This window comes from Seriola lalandi, unplaced genomic scaffold (genome assembly GCF_002814215.2).
Source record: "Seriola lalandi dorsalis isolate HSWRI2012SDOR001 ecotype SW California unplaced genomic scaffold, Sedor1 jcf7180002054574, whole genome shotgun sequence".
Lineage (NCBI taxonomy): Eukaryota > Metazoa > Chordata > Actinopteri > Carangiformes > Carangidae > Seriola > Seriola lalandi.
This window is the reverse complement of record NW_019525127.1, coordinates 1,132,906-1,152,016: the sequence shown is the minus strand read 5'-3', so window position 1 is coordinate 1,152,016 and position 19,111 is coordinate 1,132,906. Positions and strand designations below refer to the sequence as shown.

At 41.5% G+C, this 19,111-nt stretch overlaps 1 protein-coding gene across 3 annotated transcripts; it reads right to left on the bottom strand.

Annotated features, from left to right (window-relative positions):
- Positions 1-1,338: 1,338 nt before the first annotated feature.
- On the bottom strand, positions 1,339-19,091 carry fam193a (family with sequence similarity 193 member A). 3 transcript variants are annotated; one of them, XM_087176932.1, is made up of 24 exons: positions 18,687-19,091; positions 16,887-16,961; positions 14,885-15,127; positions 12,168-12,343; positions 11,886-12,053; positions 11,160-11,406; positions 10,810-10,934; positions 10,511-10,658; positions 10,320-10,394; positions 10,155-10,229; positions 9,953-10,065; positions 8,874-9,116; positions 8,566-8,722; positions 8,206-8,352; positions 7,372-7,650; positions 6,797-7,019; positions 6,316-6,672; positions 4,747-5,029; positions 4,455-4,641; positions 4,092-4,331; positions 3,036-3,936; positions 2,463-2,544; positions 1,908-2,009; positions 1,339-1,390 (listed from the first exon to the last, which is right to left on the bottom strand). In XM_087176932.1, the coding sequence occupies exons 1-23, from the start codon at positions 18,906-18,908 to the stop codon at positions 1,916-1,918; spliced, it is 4,860 nt and encodes a 1,619-aa protein (XP_087033058.1). In that variant the 5' UTR covers positions 18,909-19,091; the 3' UTR covers positions 1,339-1,390; positions 1,908-1,915. The 3 variants fall into 3 exon arrangements, with proteins under 3 accessions (XP_087033058.1, XP_023273185.1, XP_023273186.1); XM_023417417.2 differs by lacking the exon at positions 1,339-1,390 and having other exon boundaries at positions 1,428-2,009; XM_023417418.2 differs by lacking the exon at positions 1,339-1,390 and having other exon boundaries at positions 1,428-2,009; positions 6,364-6,672.
- Positions 19,092-19,111: the final 20 nt, after the last annotated feature.

Sequence of the window (19,111 nt, the reverse complement as noted above, 5' to 3'; positions counted from 1 at the left end):
CCAGCACCTCTAAACCTCACTATTAACACATTATATTTTTAATCCATACAAGGTTTAAAATTTTCATATATGGGGTTTTTAGGTTAATCTGTTAACTTTAGAGGTGCTGGTAGGCTCAATCTTTGAGCTAAGCAAATCGGCACCACTGTAGTAGAGTAACTACTACTCTAATGGGTCGTCCATCTTGAAGAGATACTGTGTCAAAGTCTAATTTTAAGACCTTAACTGTTTTAGTTTCGCTACATCGTCTTTTATTTATTTCTGTGTCATGCAATTATCACACAGAAAACCAAGTGCAAGCTAATGTTATTGCATCATAGGAGTACTAAAAAGGCTGCAACCATTAATTATTTCAATTGTCATTAGGTCTGACAATTTTTTTTTGATAATCATTGTCAAATTGTTCAGTAAATAAAATGTCAGAAAACATGATTACATCATTATTCCCTGAAGCCCAAGAGAACATATTCAAATAAATTTAGTTGTCTGACCGAGTCAGAAACTTTTACTATGACAGAAAACTATTACAAATAGTCTACATATTAACATATATATATTAACAAATATTCACATTTGAGAAGTTGTATCTTTGCATTTTTGGCATTTTAACTTAAAAAAAAATAAAAATAAAAATAAAACAATACCAAGATAACTATTTTCTGTTTATCAACTAATCGGTTCATTTACTCATCATTTCAGCTCTAATGTGCCGTTTGGTTCTGGGTTCCTTGGGAAATAAAACTTAGATGTATAGTAGGGGTCAGTAGGGGCCCAACAACAAATCTTTGACCTGGGGCCCCCTGGGAGGTTCATCCAGCCATGATGCAAATCAAACCAGGTGATTACTGTAGCCTTATATTTCAAGGACAGATATTAAAGAGTTATCAATTTTGAAAGTGAATATTTCCCCTAAATGTATGTGTAGTTTTAAGTGTCCATGTCCTTTGTTCACAATTTCTGCTGCATGTAGGAAATAAGGTTTGACACAAGACACATAATCCTGCCATACTACTGTATTCCATCTTTCAAAAAAGAAAGACAAGATTTAATATTACTTAACAATATGTTAAAAGTAGCCAGTTTGGCTTCAGTGTTAATACAATATACACTCTATAACAGATTGATAGTGTGAGTATTGTTCTTTTTCAATTTCATTCTGAAAGTATTCTGATACAAGCTGGCTACAGGTCAAAAATCAAGAAAACAAAAACTGTAACTGGTACACTTTTACTCAACAGTTTGTTAAACAGAACTTAAAAACCAAAAAAGAACATTGTCAAGTATTACGCCTTCCTCCTTTCTGTGAAATAGGGTAGATGTGTATAAGAGACAGGTGGAAACCAGCTGACCAAGCCCATTCCCTTGTCAATCATGTGGATGAGATGCCGTGCTAGGAACGGGAAACAATGGGATAGTAAGCCACAATATCTCAAATACAGCTTTTAATTCATTACATTTCTCATATTTTTGTAGTTTCCATTGTCTCTTTTTTTTGGAAGGAAACCATCCAGACATAGTAAGCATCTTTTGACTACAGGTAAGCCAGAATAAGAAAATAATTTCAGACCATGGCTTGTTCAGTCAAGAGAAATGCCCAACTCAGACTAGAAGCACACAAGCACGCAAGGAAAATTAATCAGATGTAAAGTAGCATTTTTGTGATTCTTTTTGTGTCATTTCATTTCATTTTTGTTTTAGTTCTGCGGGTGGATCAGTCCAGATGGGTCTGTGTTGGAACCACACAGCGACAAGAACAAAGCAAGGCAGCGTGGGTGTGATTTGGGCACAGCAGGAGAGAAGTTCTGGGAGGACAACAGTTGGGTGGAGGAAAAGGGATGGGTCTGGGTGGGGAACGTGTGGGTTGGTATAGCTGTTAAGGTACTGATTGTGTCCTGACAGTCACTCACTAACACCCTCAATGTGCAGCAAACGTAGCTTTCTTCAAACTGAAGTTTGACCAGTTGATGGAAAGTCGTTGACGGGTCTGTCGAGCAGAATCCAAGCAAAACCTGAGGAGACATTACAAAAAAAAAAAAAACACCTTAATTTAAAATAGCAAGGATACCCTGTGGAGTTTTCATGTCAACCAAACACGTTTACCTTTTGCGTTTTCCTGAGGCCTACAAAATATGCTGAATGCATTTCTTTTCCTACACAAGATATGTTTATAGGGAAGTAAAGAGTTTTGATTATTTAAAACCTGCATAGTTTACATCCATGTTTGCTTCCAAGGAGACAACTTCTTCCTTGCCTTTGCTGACATGTGTTTCATTACTATCCAACTGTCAGCAGAAGAGCGTAAACTGTTCTTGTGCACAGACATTTTTGAGCACTAAAACACTAAGCACTGAAACAAACAGGGACTTGCATGAGAAACTCCATAGCACCACTAGTGGGCAAACACTCTACAAGAGATTTCAAAAATATCCCATAGTAAAAGTTGGTAACTTTAATACACATACCTTTTGAAATATTCCACCTCCCTCTCTGTTTCATCCATTTCAGTGCTGTCCAGGTCAATGTCTTTGGGCAAGAATACATCATCTAAAACAAAATAAAATACATGCATGGTAACAGCTTAGGTCTTATGTGTTAACAACTTTTTTGTTGTTGTTGTTTGTGGCCTCACCACCACTACCACACTTGTCACAACACAGGGCCGTAAGAGTGCAAATTCAACACGAATATATGTGAGAAAGTTGATCTACATTAAGTAACTTCTCATACTCCCTGGTCAAAGCAGTGAGAGCAAATGGGAGCAGCAATCTGCACCCTGCACACATTGAATAACCATGCTGTAACGCAGTGGTTGTATCACAGAATACCCGAGAGACAAGTGAGGAAATAGATGTTGGTGTAATGTAGACAAGTAAAGCTGTCCCTGGTCAGTGTGTTCTGTTTAGGACAGTTCATATTTCCCTCACCTAGCATGATATCTGTTGTATCAGAAAGCTGGTCAGGAGAGAGATTAAGACAAAACCATTATGGTTAACACACATATGAATCTTCTAATTTTGAATCTTGATAATACCAACCTATTGAACTGTTCATCTTGTCCCCCTTCTTCTTCTTGTTCTTCTTGGTCTTGCCTTTGGGCTGTGGGGACTCTGCACTGGGAGGTTTACCATTCTGCTGGGTCTGCTCAGACTGGGGGGCCGGAGGGGGAGACGGGGAGGGGTTTGACACAGGTGGACTTCTCCTGTCTTCCTTTATTTGGGTCAGGGGTTGTTGTTGCTGCTGCTGCTGCCTTTTTCCACTGGCACTTCTGTTGTTACTCCTGTCCTCTCTCCTCGGTTCAGTGGTTGGGAGAGGAACTAGAGCCTCAGCAGGCCTGATCTGTGGTGCTTTGGTGTCTGTTGTAGTGGTGGGGGGGGTGCCGTTAGTGAGCTTTGCAGTCACATCTGAGCTCTTGGGTAACTCGGGGGCTTTCTTTACTGCAGCCTCACAAGTGGCCACCTTCGCAGACTGTTTGGCCTTAACTTTACTGTTGACCTCGAGGTGAGATGTAGAAGTGCCATTGTGGAGGCTGGCTGGAGAGTTTGGGATGTTGGTCTCAGCAGAAAACCCCTTGTCACTGGTGCGTTTTGGGCTGTGCTGTGTGTTGGGCTGGGGTACGGGGTCAAATCTTGGTTCCCTCTGGTCGGGGAGGCGGATGAGGGTTTGAAGCAGCTGTGACTTTCCATTCTGAAGATTATCTAGGACGTTCTGAGCTGTCTGTTTAAGGGGTTGTGGGTTGTTTTGAGGGGGTGCGGTGTTTTCCTTTGCTTTCTCTTTCTTTTTCTTCTTGGCAGCACGATGTTGCTGCAGCTCCTGCAACCGGAGCAGTTCCTTTTGAAGCGCCGCCTCTTCCTCTTCCTGCCGCCGCTGCTGCTCCTCCAACAGCAGCTGCTCCTCCCTTTCACGGGCCTCTGCCTCCAGACGGGCTTTCTCCTCCATCTGAAGCACATAGAGACGCACACTTTCAGCATTACTACAACTTAAACCAAAATTATATACTAGCAGAGTTACACATATATAGATGGATCATGGTTATAGACCAGAGGTTATTGTGACATTTCTAAGAAGACCTCTGAAGTTATTGGGACTTTCACCTTCTTTTGTTTATGCCTGGCCCGTTTGGCTGCCTTAGAACTGGAGGCAGGTTTACTGTCAGCACTGTTGATGAACTGCAACAGGTCCTCCACCCGCCTGTGGTCCTCCACCCCTCCATCTCGTTCTATCACTGGTTGCTGCTCCTCACGTTTCGGCTGCTCCTCCTTACGTTTTGTCAGGCGCAACCGCAGCTTCTCCCGCATCTCTGCATAGTTTCGACTGGTAGGAGCAGCTGGAGGCTGAAACAGGAAGAGATGCAAACAATAAGGAGACTAACTAGTACTTGTAATTTGTATCTGCCAGAAAACGATGCTAATTTTAGGTTAAGATGTTGATTTCACTTAATAATAAATGCGTCTTACCCCTCCGTGTCCAAAGAACTCGCAGTAGCAGCAGTCACAGTACTTTCCTTCTTTCTGGTTGGTGGAGGTGGAGGTGGAAGAGCTATGCTCGGAACAACTGTCCTCGTCCTGACTCTCCTCTCCGTCGTACGGCTGGTGCTCGTACGCCCCATTCCCCTCACAGCGATGGCCCTCACAGTCAGGATCACTGAAAAGATTGATACTTAGAACTACTTTTTCATCACAGACAACAAAATCACCCTTACCACCAATCAACCTCAGTCATTAATATTAGGTTTCATTAATGGCTTACCTGCAGACACTGGGTGGGGCACTGACGGGACCATCTGTTGAGGAGGCTGGAGGCTCTGCAGGCGGGAGACACAAACCCTGATGGGCTTCTACAAAGTCTGGGGCGGGAGCGGCCATCTTTGGGAAGGGTTGTGATCCCATAGTGGGAAGGTGTGTGGTGGGTGCTGGGGGCAGGGCAGGGCCCGAGAGCGGAGGGAGGGAGGTCAATCCTGTGGAGCCGTTTCTAGGGGCAACTGGGGCAGGCTGCCTATGGTCCTCTTTACCTAGATTGTGAAATACATCGTCTAGAGGAGACAAAGATGCACCGGATGAGACCATTGCTCTTAAGCCAAAAACAATTTTGTTACAACACATGGTCACATACAGACCTTCCATAAAATGAAACAAGAAATCAAGCAATATCAGATAATTAACTAGGATTCATGTTTTAATATAAGAAAGGAAGATTCCTTTAAAGTTGAAATGAAATTAAAAAAATTCTAAAAAAAAAATTCTAAAAAAAATTCTAAAAAAAAAAAAAAAAAGTATGATTTTGAGTTTTATTAACTTTTCTTTGATGATCGTGCCCCCTACATTAGTGTTAACATTAGCAAGCTAGGCTATCTGACTTGTACTTGCAGCCTAGATTGCTTGCTTGCCAAGCTAACTAGGAGGTGTTTAATGTTGTAATGGGACAGACGTCCTAAACCATCAACTGTGCATAACCAACATTACGCTAGACATGTAGAAAAAGGTGGTGGCGGTGAGGTCATGTATCAGTGTTAGCGGCTACGCAGGGCTCTGCCATGTTCCACTCAGCAGTGTTGAAAGCCGGTCTCCTGGCAATGCTCGCCCTCAAATGTCACTCAACTGCTGCCAGGAGAAACACCCACCCAGAGTCTTAGACACTGTTTCCACTTATATATATATAAATTATGCACAAGAGCTGCAGGGTCACTTTATAACTCCTTAACATAAAGTGAGAAGAATTCAACTTTCAATTTGACTTAAAAGCAGGTCCATGAATGATGATGCTGTCTTCCTGTATTTCTTGCTTGATGTTGTCAGTTACTTCTGTGTTTAGCTTCCTGTGATTTTTCATTTAACGGTACTATTGATATAAAGTGGGCACAACAACTGCTCAATATTTTTACGGTATTCTGTGTGCACTAATTCATTTCATTGTCTTACAATGTAATTATTATTAATTAAAAAAAAAAAAATTTATTGACATTTTGATTGGTTATTGATTTTTCCTTTTCACTTCTGATTTTGTTTTATTGATTTATTACCATTTCATTAAATGACTGGGAATTCATCATTTATTGAAAAACTACTGCCACAGAAAAACTGAATGTTTATCCTGCTGAAGTCTAGGAGAGGCTGTTAATAAAAAGGCAAGCAAGAGAAGTCATCATGTCCTTCTCCCAGTGAAAATTCATTCTTCAACTCAGTTTGCAAAAACATTTTCCTTAGTTGGTTTAACACACTCAAGTAATCTCTCTGGTTTTCTAAGAGGCCCATTGGTTAATCCTAAAAAAGGCCCATCATCTATACAAACCTAACCACTGCTCCTACCCTCCTATATTACCTAAAGAGTTGGGTCTTTTAGATGCTAGGTGGATGGGTGGGTTATTACTTGACTGGACAGTGGTGGCAGTGCAGGACACAGAGGACGTGGAGGCGGAGGTGGCCATCACTACTCGGTTGGTCTCCATGAAGGCATCCTGGAAATTGTAGAGACACTTCTTCTTGGCACCACTCTTCTTCTGCTCTTTGGCTTCTGAAGAGGAGCATGATGACGACGATGATGATGAAGAAGACGATGACAATGATGAGGAAGAGGAAGGGGGTAAAGGGGTGGGCAGTGATGGGTGTTCCCCTTGCGGGCTGATGGATGATGTTGGAGGGAGAGGGACATCAGCGAGGGGTGGTCCAAGCATGTCACCTGTTGATGAACAACAAATGTGGGGGACGGCATGATTTAAACAGGTTTTGAGACTTTAAAAATGTTTTTTTTTTTTTATCTCAGCTCAGTTTTTGGACATTTCTTTTATGTGTGAGTGACTCACCTGGCAGGGACTCGGGCAACAGCACAGATGGATTCCAGCTTTTCATCACAGCAGCATCCCACAGATTCTCAAACTTGAGTGAGAGGCACTGCAGTGAGCTGTTCCAGTCACCTGTTCCCCCTGCACTGCCAAAGCAGTTCTGGTAGACATGCTCTGGTAGTGATGGGCTAAAGGCAGGCTGCTTGGCTGCTGAGTGGTTTGATGTTGGGTTTGGGGGCAGAGGCTTTAGAATAAAAAGAAGAGAAATGTTATAAAATAAATCAGCTTGGGTTTATGAGATCAAGAGATTGGAGCTGGCATACACTTCAGTTTTGGATTGCTTTCAATTTGTCTTAAATTGGGGTAGGTCTGACCCCTTGTGGCAGACAAGTAAAATGACAGTGAAACTAAGTGAAACTAGATACAACTAAGCTTAGTATTGTTCCTGGAACCTTAAAAAAACCCCAGTGATAAGGAAATGAATCAATTTTCCCTTACAGAAACTCTCGTATCTCTAATTTTATACATTGTACAAAGAAAGTAATTCATATCAACATCTAGCCTCATGGGTGTACGGGCTCATGAATTATCCTCACCTTGCTGTGTGTGAGAGGAGGACTGGGTGGGTAGAGTGTGGGGTGCAGTAGGGGCCGGGAGAAGTTGTGTAGGGGCAGGTGGCCGTGGATGTGGGGGTAGAGGTGGAGGGCAGGGTGGGCAGGGGGAGTCTTGCTGTCAGTGAAGAACTGGTGTCCAACAGCAGGGGGAGGTGCAGCGTGGAGCCGACTAGGGGGCAGGCATGTGGCAAGGCCGAGGGTGGAGGAGCTGGGGTCCTGGTTGCATACGTGGCACTCGCAGGCATGCTGGACCTGTTCTACCTGAGAGCGGTAACACAAATTCACAACATAGTGTCTGCTTTTACTCTGGAGTGTGTGTTCCCCAATATGAGACAACATCCCTTACATGTAAAACAAAAAAAGACAATTTTGTCTTATATGCTGTCAAGTGGATTTGAAAGAATTAATTGATTGATGGAAAATTAAATGGATAACAATTTTGATCATCAAAAAATGCCAAATATTCTCTGGTTCCAGCTTCTCCAATGTGTGGATTTGTTAACCAACTACTTATTTTCCATTTACCAAAAGAAGTCAAACTTCTCCAGTTAAATTGTCCAAACACAAGCAGCATCAGAACTTTTCCTCAATAAAGCATCTCTAAATGAGAAAGTTAAGAAGATTAAGATTATGATTCTGGGGAAACATTTGATGTCTGCTTTCTGTACTAACAGGATTTGCCTATCAGTGCTGTGAACAGATTTTGGTCAGTACGAAATAAAGTATTACGAGGTAAGTACTAACTGTGTATGTGCAACATGTTCATTCACAACATTCCCAGGAAATGATGAACTGCACAAGAAAGTGTGGGAATACCTGTTGGTGATTGTAAGCGGGTGGAGGACTGTTGGTCTTCCCTGAGGAAAGCTCCTCCTGCTGCCCTGGGGGCTCCCCACTGACTTCACCATCAGCTTCCTCCTCGTCACCCTCTGATGAACTACTGCTGCTGGTAATGTGAGGAGACTGAGACAAAAGTATGTAAAACAGAGAATTAGGAAATGTAATGAATTGGAATGACAATGAACCATGAATTAGCAAATAGTTCACAGAATATTTACCGAACTGCCGGTAACCCACTCATAATGAATATTGGTTTCATCATCCAGAAACTCGGCAGGGAAATTCACAACTACTCTTGGGCATTTTTTTTAAGTAACATCACAATACAGAACTCACCCCTGCCTTTAGTGCCACGTTTTCCCCTTCCCCATTGATGTCACTGTGGAGACCGTTCACAGCAGCAGTCACAACACTGCTCTCCTCATAACCAGTCATAGGGTAGATGTCCCCAAACTTACTGGACAACGGAGGCACTTCATCATCATCACTAATACTAAAACGAGAGAAAAATGAGTAGTCAGGTTAGGGGAAAATGAGAGAGGGGAAATTTATTGTTTTTCAGCAGACGTGTGCAATTATGATGATACATAATACTAAACTGTGTATGAAGGTTTTCTGGTTGGGACAGTGACGGGCTGACTTACAAAGTGTTGGTATCCCCTTCAGGAAGAATGAGCCTTGGATGTTGCTGAATGGTGATGGGAGAACTGGAGTTGGAGCCAGATGCTGAACTGCCAGAGGAGAGGCTGGGAGGGTGAACCTCAGCCAAGTAGTCCCGGGGAGGTTCCCCTTGCAGAGGGAGCTTGATGTGGAGGTCCTCTGCGATGGGAGAGTCCATGATGCCACAGGTCAGGATGTGCGAGAGACTACAGTCATCACATGTGCACCTGTTGGATGGGTTGGGTGATGAGGACAAAGTTAATATTACAATAATCATCACAGCAATGTCAGTTAGTAGTATACAAATTCACACTGTATAAACTTTCATTCATTCACATTTCATTATGTTAACTTTTTGTTTTGTTAATATACAATTGTATGGAGAGAAAATAATGGATTTATTGCAAAGACCCAAATGTGGGAAAAAAGGGGAAGAGTTAGTCCATTTTAATATGAATGACAAATCCAACCATACATGTCGAACAACAACGCCTGTTTCATAATCTCATCCTTAAGGTCACTCGTTAGTTGAAAGGAAGGAACATATATTTTAAAATGGGGTCAATTCCCTGACAACTCACAGGTGAGGGATGAAATCTTTCAGAAACTGAAAAACATTTCACACAAAATGATCATAACAATGAATTTCCTCTCTTGTTAATAAAGCTAGTATCAATTACGTTTGAGAGTATTTTTTTCTCTAAGCAGGTGATAAAGTAAACAAAGAAGATCCTGAGGAAGATCCCATGTGCCAAAATATCAAGACGGTTTTGTACTTTGTTGCCAGTCTATTACAGATCTCGATTACTTCTTGGGCTAGCTGCTAGCAATTCTTGATTTCACTCAACCACACCCCAGTTTGCAAAGAGCACCTGACTCCAGGGGCCATACTTGCAGTGTTTACCTTGTAGTTGAGTCAGATTTAGGTCAGATCATGTTAGCTCCAGACCACTTCCTCTAAAGGGTCCTGGTATGGTTGTGAAATCAAGTCTGATCCAACTTAAATGAGCAACAGCTGACCTCAGGCCAGATAATGACACAACAGCTGATCCTCAAAACTCACCTTCTTCGATAATTGCAGTTGGGACAGTCTGGAATACTCAGACGAGATGAGAGCATCCTCATAGTGTCTGTGAAGTTGTTATCTCCGCTTGGGGACTTCTTACTGTTGGGTAACTATAAATAGAACAAAATAAAAAGCTGCTCTGAAGCAGAGAAATGTACATTTAACTCAGCCGTGGTAGCTGCATTTTCTCATAATGTACCTGTTCTTCTATAAATCTCCTCTGCTTAAAGAACTCCCAGTCTTCCTTCAGCATTCGCTGCTTAGTCTTCAAAGTCTGAAAATGGGCAGATAATGAAAGGAACATGAAAGGAACTTCCGCAAACTAAAAATGGAAAAACTGTATGGCAGAGTTTAGATCCCTTACGTTTTTGCTAATCAAGGACTTGTGTGGCTCTGTTCTTTGGTTGGTGAGACTCTGACCTTCCACTTTGAAAAGCAGCTGCAAAAGAGTCATAATCTTGGACCTTTAATTGCTGCATCTTTATCAAGAACCACCTTTTAATAAAAGTAACATTATTCTCTGTACCAAAATGTATCATCTGGAATGTTGCGTACCTGTTCGTCTACATAGTCATCAATCCTCTTCTCACACTCCTGCCATTCAGCAGCCACTGACGCCATCTCCTGTTGTAGCTGCTGGTAGCTCTCTAACAAGGTCCTATACATGTCTTCATTGTATGAATCGTGGGAGGCTGTGCCGTGTCTGAAAAAAGGGTGATTAAAAATAAGCCAAAAGTCCAGTAGACACTTGCTGAATGGCACAGGAAAGGATTAGTTTAAGTGTGATTTGGGTCTGTAATAGCACAGAAATCCTAAGGATGAATGTGTCAGTCAAGGTAATGTCTATGTCTTACTTCAGCTGTGCGACCAGTGCAGGTAAACTGCTGTGCAAGATCGGTTCAGAGAACACCAGATTCTCAAAAAGGTGCTTGTTGTGCAGCTCCCATGTCACCTGGAACTTCTGAAGGTGCTCATTCTCCTGAGGGAAAAAAGGTTTGGATTACAGTCAAAACAATGACAGTAACAAAGGTTATGCATGTAATGGATATCTCAAACATAGTAATCTATGTGACAGTATATTTTCCCTTGGTTCAGTTTCATTGCCCTTTTCATTCTTCAGAGGGTAAAAAAAAAACCATAGCATTTGATGCCACCTACAGGACACTAACAGACCACCTCTGGCAGCAGAGAAGGACAAACTGACCAGGGTGAGTAGGAAGCTGCTGATGGTGCGTGCAGCTTGACAGAGGGCACTGTACTCCTCCAGCAGCAGGGAGATGAACTGGTGGGCCTGAGGAGGTCCCTGGGCTGCAGCCACGGTCCCCGATTGTCCCACAGTCTTGGAGCCTGCTGAGAGGTGCTTCAGTAGCCGCACCTTCATTTCCAAGACATATTCACGAGCTTGCTGCTCCAGCCGTTGATATAGCTGGTAGGGGTCCTTCTCACAGAGCCTATTGGTGGAAAATAAAGCAATCAATCTTAAAAAAAATTCTTAATCTTAAAATTTGGACTGAATAAGTGGGTGTAAATGAACAGTCCAGCCAAAACAACTTTCGGAAATGCCACACATTGATGTTCCAACTGAATTAAACGGGTTTTCTCACCTTCATCTCCCCTTTGTCTACAGTTTAAAATGTTCGCTCAGTGAGTCATGGAATGGCCATGAAACATATTGTTTCAACAGGAAATATGCCATATAAAAAGGAAGTAAAGATTAAATTTTATGGAGCTTTCAACCTGGCCAATTACAGTAAAGAAGGAAGTAGTGTCAGTTTGGTGACATCACTGCTTTCGTAGACTTTCAGGCCTCTGATTGTTTTTACAGACTTGTTTCCTGCATCCTCAGAGGCTTCTGCAGTTCAATAGAGACCCCTAGTGGACACATACCCCAAAAGATAGAAATGAGGCAAAGCTGTGTTTGTTTTTATACCTGTCCACCAGCTCCTTCATTCCCTCCTTGTCTCTCTCTAAGGGCTGGTCATGGTCATCTGCTAGTGGTGTTCCTGTCTGACGGTAGATGCAGCGCACCAGGTAGCGAACCTCCGACCAGTGGTTTTGCAGCTGCTGCGACTCCCTCTCTGACTCAGCAGAGATCTCCCTGTAAGTCAGGACATGAATTTTTGAAGATTTCATTAACACACACATACACGAAAGAATTAAACTTACTCAACAGAATCTAAATTTACTTCAAGGATAATCAATCTGAACTGACCGTCTCTCGTTGCAGGCTTCACAGCTGCACACTGTATCAGCAGGCATTGGTGCGGTAAGGTCTGGGGCAGGGAGCATGGGTAGTGTAGGCGCAGCAGTGGTCAGTCTGTCCCCTGTGGCTGCCTCCTGGCCCAGGTTTCCATTACCCACAGGCATGTGCAAAAGGAAGTCCTGGCTCTGTGTGAAATATCAAAAACAGCAGTCTGAGATACAAAACAATCTTCAGTTTCCTAAAGATACAAGTGAGCAAAGCTTTAAAGAAACGTATAAATGGCCGTGTTGTTTTTCCAAAACATGCTGCGACAGCAGACCATATGACCAGCACACACCAGGCGTGTCAACAGCAGTATACAGAAAGCCCAAAATAAAGCATATATTGTGAATGAAGATCGACTGTCACAGCTTCATCTTGTCATCCTTTGCTCTATATGTCGATTAGACATGAAACGGTATAGAAATTTAGTATCCCGATTATAGTTACCAAAAATGATCACAGTTATGAGTATTATCACAATATTGTTAAAATGCGCTGAAAATGTTCAAAAAGTAATACAACACAACCTGAAATCATTTCACCAAGTGAATGCATTTAAACATTAAAATAATAACACAACACATCTATGTCATAAGGGACCAGTAGCAGGAGTGGGTTTGCCTGCTGCATGCCTACTCCGTAAACAAGGGAATAGCAAATTTATAAAATTTTTTGTGCTGTGATGTCTTTCACAGCACAGACACTGTAGACACACGTCACCTGTCAAGTGTGGTGCTGTTTAACCAGAAACACCGCGGCTACAAATGTAGTCAATCGCTTTTTTTTTTTAAAGCATTTTTTTGGGGGCTTTTGTGCCTTTATTGGACAGGATAGTAGAAAGAGACAGGAAATAGGGAGGCAGAGAGAGGGGGAATGACATGCAGTAAAGGGCTGTCCCATGCGGGATTCGAACCGGGGCCTGCTGCAGCGAGGTCTGTAGCCTCTACATATGGGGCGCCTGCTCAACGCCCCTCAATCGCTTTCTTTTTTAACGGGTTCACTCCGCTTATACCCGCTAACTTTGGTGTAAAAAGTTTTTAGAAGCCTGAAAAATCTCCGGAGCAGCGCTGTTGCTGCTTTCCACCATGTTTTCACTGACACATAAACACACGTTGCTTGCCGCGCATGCGTCTGGGAGACTGATGCTGGTCCATGCCTTACAGAACCTAACGTGGGTCAAATTAACCACAGTAATTAACCATGGTAATCGACCACGCTTATAGTGATAATTAAAATTTGAACGGTAATACTAACCGCCTAGCACGTCTACCGTGATATAGCGTGAAACCGGTAATGTTTCATCTCTGATGTAGATTCTGTCAGAATCTATATATAGAGCAATTTCTACGTTTTGTTTACCAGAGTCAGCATTAACAAACTTTGCCAACCTCAATGACTCAAAGACAGAAGCCTCAGTGGTTTCTAATCACTGGTAGGCTACTAGACCTATGCTATAATTATGTGCCATTTGCCTGTTAATGCAAACTTTCTGCAGCTGCTTCACAGTGAACGATTTCCAGTGGTTTGGCTTGTTTACTACAGGACCGTGTTATTGTGAGTCAGCACAGTGCCCTCCCTTTTGTAAGGATGCAATGGAACAATACATTTAGGAGGAAACCAAACCCAAGCTCAACAGCCAAGCCTCACACACCCACAACCAAGGAAACATAAACCCCCCATAGACCTGATAAGCCTTAATGTAAAGCCTGATCAATAAGATGTGAACAAGTTTGTGAATGTAACATTTACAACTACTTGAAGTCTTGAAGAAGGATTTGAGTTATGCTGCTTTGGTTAGTTTAAAGTATTCACTAGCACATGTACATTTCTTGCAACAAATAACTCATTGTCCTACTCATTACTTTTCACTCTTGATCAAACCAGACATGAAAAAAAAACAATTTGTAATAAAAGAAAATAAAAGTCAAACGTTGTTAATAGTCAATACCCATATTAATTACAACCAATAATCCCACCCTAAAGCACAATCCAGTAGAAGAAAAGTGACTTTGTATTCCAGCTAAAAAAATGCTGTGTTGAATCACAAGATTTTTCCACTGCTAAATTAGTGTTATCCTTACAAAGACACAAGATGAGTGCATCCGACGGGCTGTCCAACATAAAAAAGCTTTTTATATGCGGTATTAACCTAAGAGATAATAACATCTATACAGCATAGGTCTAAGAAAATATTTCCTCTGATGAAATCCAAGAAGTACAAAATATAAAGATTTTGTATGTATGATGATTATGATGATTGTCTCTATGTATGCATTTGTATTACATTGTATTGAAAGTGTTTGTCTACTGCAGTGCTCCTTGTCCCAGGTACTTGATAGTATTTGCATATTTGACTTAGATACCATCATTTAGCCATAGTTCAACCAAGCCAATTTTGATGACGTCCATTATTACATTCTTTTTACAGCAACAGCTGCTACATGTGACTGCTGCATCTGTTTTAACCTTTCTGGCAAAGAACCAGAGGTGCCAAGAGAACAGAAGAGTTACACCATCCACTGGCAGACTAACAGCCACAGCTGTGTTAAACTGCAGAAATGTGGCATCAGTAATCATGCAGAGAACCATAGGACTTACAATCCTTTCACTGCAGCCACAAACATTTTTTCACTTCAACACTCTTCTATAAAGAGTTCTAAATGCTTTATCCCCAGGTGACTTACCCCCAATGACTGCTCCAGAGCAGTGTGTCGATCCTCCTTCTCTACTGTGCGCCTGCAGTCAGAGCACACCCACAAAGGCAGCTGGAGGGCACTGGGTGTCTTGGCGGGCTGTGCTGTACCATTCTGGCCAGAGATCCCTGCCTCTGAAGGCACGGCACTGTCTTTACGCTCACATCGGCATAAGAGGCAGCGATCACCGGCCGTGTAGGGCGCCCGCTGGTTCAAGCCAAACGTGAATGGGGTCTTTGGTGGATGTGTTAGCAGGGGGAAGTAGAGAAAGAAAATATACCATAAGGTATGCAGCCACTTCAGCAATTGCTAAAAGTTACAATGCAATTACTGTTCATAAAAACATAATATAAACAAACAATTTACTTTGAGAGGTATTTTAAAATATAAATGTAAATAAATATAAAAGATATTTCATAATTTAAAAATGTCTACACAGTGGCTCATTTCAGTTATTTGTTGAGGGAAAAATTATGCACATCAAGCTATGTTAGTCAATATGATTTGTAACGCCAATTATTTTCTTTAAAAAGCAAAGTGCAAGATTTGGTTTATTATTTTTTGATGAGAATTTAGGTTTGATTGACCGTGGCACCAAGGTTGATCAGTATCTGTAATATATTAAGCCAGATCACATTATTATTTGAAACCCATTGCACTCTGGGTGCTCTGTTTGTTTAAACCACCTTACTGCACTCTATTCAGATGCTGCAAATTCTCACCTAATGCACAGCCCTCTGTGAGTGAACCACAGCGTGGCACAAACACATAATTAGCAGCCAGACGTTTCAATTCATGATAGCCATATTGACAGTGTGTGTCTGTGAGCAATATGGTTTTAGGGTTGAAAAAAAAAAAAAAAAGGTTGATTTTCATTCATTTCAGCAAAATTTTACAGGTGTGCCAATAGTTCCCAGGAAATTCTGAATCTTTGGTTGCTGTGGGTTTTTCTCAAAATCAACCATTCCTCCAGCAGTGGTATTTTGTGACCAAAAGGCAGATCCATTCTGATACCAAAAAAGTAGTACCTGATAATGTTTCATACATTTCTACTTTCAATTTATTACAACAATGTATTTTTAAAAAAAAATATATATAATCTTAGTAATCAAACAATTTTTCACTGATTCACGTGGAGCCTTTTTAGCAACATAACAAGTATTGTTTATACTATAACAACTACATCAGGGTGTAGTGACAAAAATATAAGGCAACTCAGGTTAATAGCCACATGATATATTCTGAACAAGCCTGAGGTGAATTATTTGATTCACCATGTGGGCTTAGTACAATGTCTTATTCTGAACACGCACGCACGCGCACGCATGCACGCGCACACACACACACACACACACACACACACACACACGCACACACCCACACACACAACCCTATTACTTACTTAGTAAAGTGTAAACATGACAGCATATCTGAACATGCTCAATTATGTGTATGTTGAAACGTCTGTACTTGTGACTCGTCAAACAGAGTGATTTAATTTGGAAAAAAACATTATGATTCATGTAGCCTTAGTTTATGACACAGATCTTAGTGGAATATGATTATATTCTGATATAATTTTATCACCAATCGTTCAGATGCTGTGATTCAAAGTTTAGCTGCTTTTCTATATTTATGACTATTAATGTTCCTGCCCAGAATAATTGCATTAGTATAAAGTTTTGCTTATGTTAAATCTTCCCTTAAAGGAAAAGTTTTGATGACTGTCAGTTAAAATTTGCCTGAATGCTAACAGACAGCTGCTTCTGAGTGATCAACACTGTAACACTGTTGTAAGGAAAACAAAAAGTGCTGCCAAGACTGAAATTTGTGTTATAATTGATCGCTGAGACATCTTGTAGTGTGCTTCTCCTTCTAGTGTACCTAAAGATTCGGCATGATGTACATTGTCTTCGGCAAAATGAGCATGACTTTGGAAGAAAATTCAACAGTGTCTTTACATGGACTTCTGAAACACCTAATGTGAATTTACCTGTAGGACTCCGGAGAAGTCAGCGTTCACTGGTCCTTCTGTAAACTGCGGTGTAACACTGTTGTTCACGTTGACCTGAGAGACAAAAACAAATTGATGTTAACACAGAATTGACCAATTGGTTATGTGCTGGATTAATTACAATTACTAAAAGATATATATATATATATATATATATATTAGGACAGGGAGAGTCAATCACCTGTAAAGATTTCTGATTTAATTTTGGATCTACTGCTGATTAACATTGTGAGCGTGTCAAGTAGAGTTCTGTATGTTTTGATGTGTGTGTGGTGCACATGCAAGGTACAAAACTGATAAGCAGTAAAGTCCGGCCTGTACATTCCTACAGTGCGAGACAGGTAGACTACTATGCAAACATTGTGTCTATGATTCATGATTGGACATTTGAGAGTCAATTCACCCAATTACAATAGAACACTTTCCCACCTGCCCCTAGTAGTACCTAGCCATGCAGACAGTTGAAATTTTGTTAGCTTTTTTGGTAATTGTAAATAATTGTAAAACTGACTGGTTAAAATTCATAACAGATCCTTTCATTCCCAACATTAAATACAATTTGGTAGTGGATGTACAGCTGAGACAAAACTAAAGTTAATGTCATGTTATCGGACAAACATTTGTATATTAGTTTAGGGTCAACAAATATCACAGTTTGGAATCATCTCTGTGAGCACACTTATCCAACTTTATATATCTTATTAAAAAGCATTTCCCAGAGTGTATAATTTTCTTATGATGAAGTGGAAGTAATTCTTCTGATATGCAAGATTTGTCTAGATGGAGCGGTCACAACATCCAAAGAATACATAGGCTACACATGTACATACATGCATTTGCTAGGTTAAAGACTTTTATATATTTATATAGTTTCAACAACACATCAATTATACACAAAAAAATATACAGACACCTTTCACCTCCATGCAGGAAGGCTACACACTTATAGGCTACATTTGTGATTTCGGTGATCCCAGAACCTAAGCAACTAACTTATAAATCGACAACTATGAGTTGAACCATTAAACATACATCAATTGCAAGGAAACTACCGAGCATCTCATGGTGTCAATGTAAGCTCTTGTTTTAGTGCCAACTTAAGGTATATAACTGAGCTAACTTGGATAACTGAAGTTTGACAGATTGTTCAGCCTAACAAGGAGCAGATATGACCAAGTTATAAACCTTTATAAACAAGAAAAAGTGGAAGGTCAGCTTGTAAAAACACATCGAGGCCCGGCGGGGCTGAAGTTGTTGGTAATCTCAACTGTTAGCACTAGCTAGCATTAGTGTTTATCTGTGTAACAGCAGCTTGGGGGCCAACCGTGTTGAACATAATGGTCCTACAGAATAATCTTACCTTGGTCAATGAAATCTCCTCCTACCTGGACTGTATTAGCTCAAAATAATGCTTCGTGGTGTTTAATTTGTTGTCGATTCAGCTACGATATCTTACTTAAGCTAACGGTGGTAGTCAGCGTTCGGCCAGGGCAAAAGCAGCCTAATGTTTACGGCATTTGTTACAACATAAGAATGGCTACATTAACTACATCACTAACTTATGCAGCTTGCTAGCTGGCAAGGTGCCCCACAAAGCACAGCAACCAGCATTAGCGATAATTAAGCCAGTTAATTTCTACCTACGTTGTATAGGTTAGTTAGCTAGCTGCCTTCCTCGCATCAGTATCGGGCCCAAATCAGATTTGTGTCGTTGATAACGCTGCTAGCTAGTCGCCCCCGTTTTGACATGCACCGGTTAACATTGTGTGACACGCTTACCTCTCCGTTTATGCCCGTGATGGACCCTATATTCCCGTTGCCTGTACTCCCAGGTGTTAAAAAGCTGACGACAGAGGCAGGTGTTGCTGGTCCCGCACAGCCTAGGGCCGTGGCAACCCCGGCCTTGCCACCGCTGGTGTTGCAGACAGCACTGCAGCTACTGCCACCGCCCCGCTTGTTCTTCCTGCGTTTAGCCCCTCGTTTAGCATCGGTGGGACTCATTTTTTCCACAAAAGAAGCGAGACAACTTGCCGTCCAGACTTGGCAGGGTCTCAAGTGGAATGCCTGGCGCAATCACTCGGGTATAAGTCCGGGGTAGCGATTTGGAGACTCCCAAAACGACAGACACTCAATTCCATCAAAGTGCAAGCCGACTTCATAGATTCCAATATGGCCTCTAGCTGGACTGCCTCAGCCAGACTTCA

Excerpts from the sequence above, each read along its gene's own strand:
- fam193a (XM_087176932.1), bottom strand. The coding sequence starts at position 18,908 with ATGAGTCCCACCGATGCTAAACGAGGGGCTAAACGCAGGAAGAACAAG. Across the intron at positions 10,659-10,809 it reads GCACTGGTCGCACAGCTGAA|ACACGGCACAGCCTCCCACG; the intron begins GTAAGACATAGA and ends CCCTTTTTTCAG. Across the intron at positions 7,651-8,205 it reads CCGCTTACAATCACCAACAG|GTAGAACAGGTCCAGCATGC; the intron begins GTATTCCCACAC and ends TACCGCTCTCAG.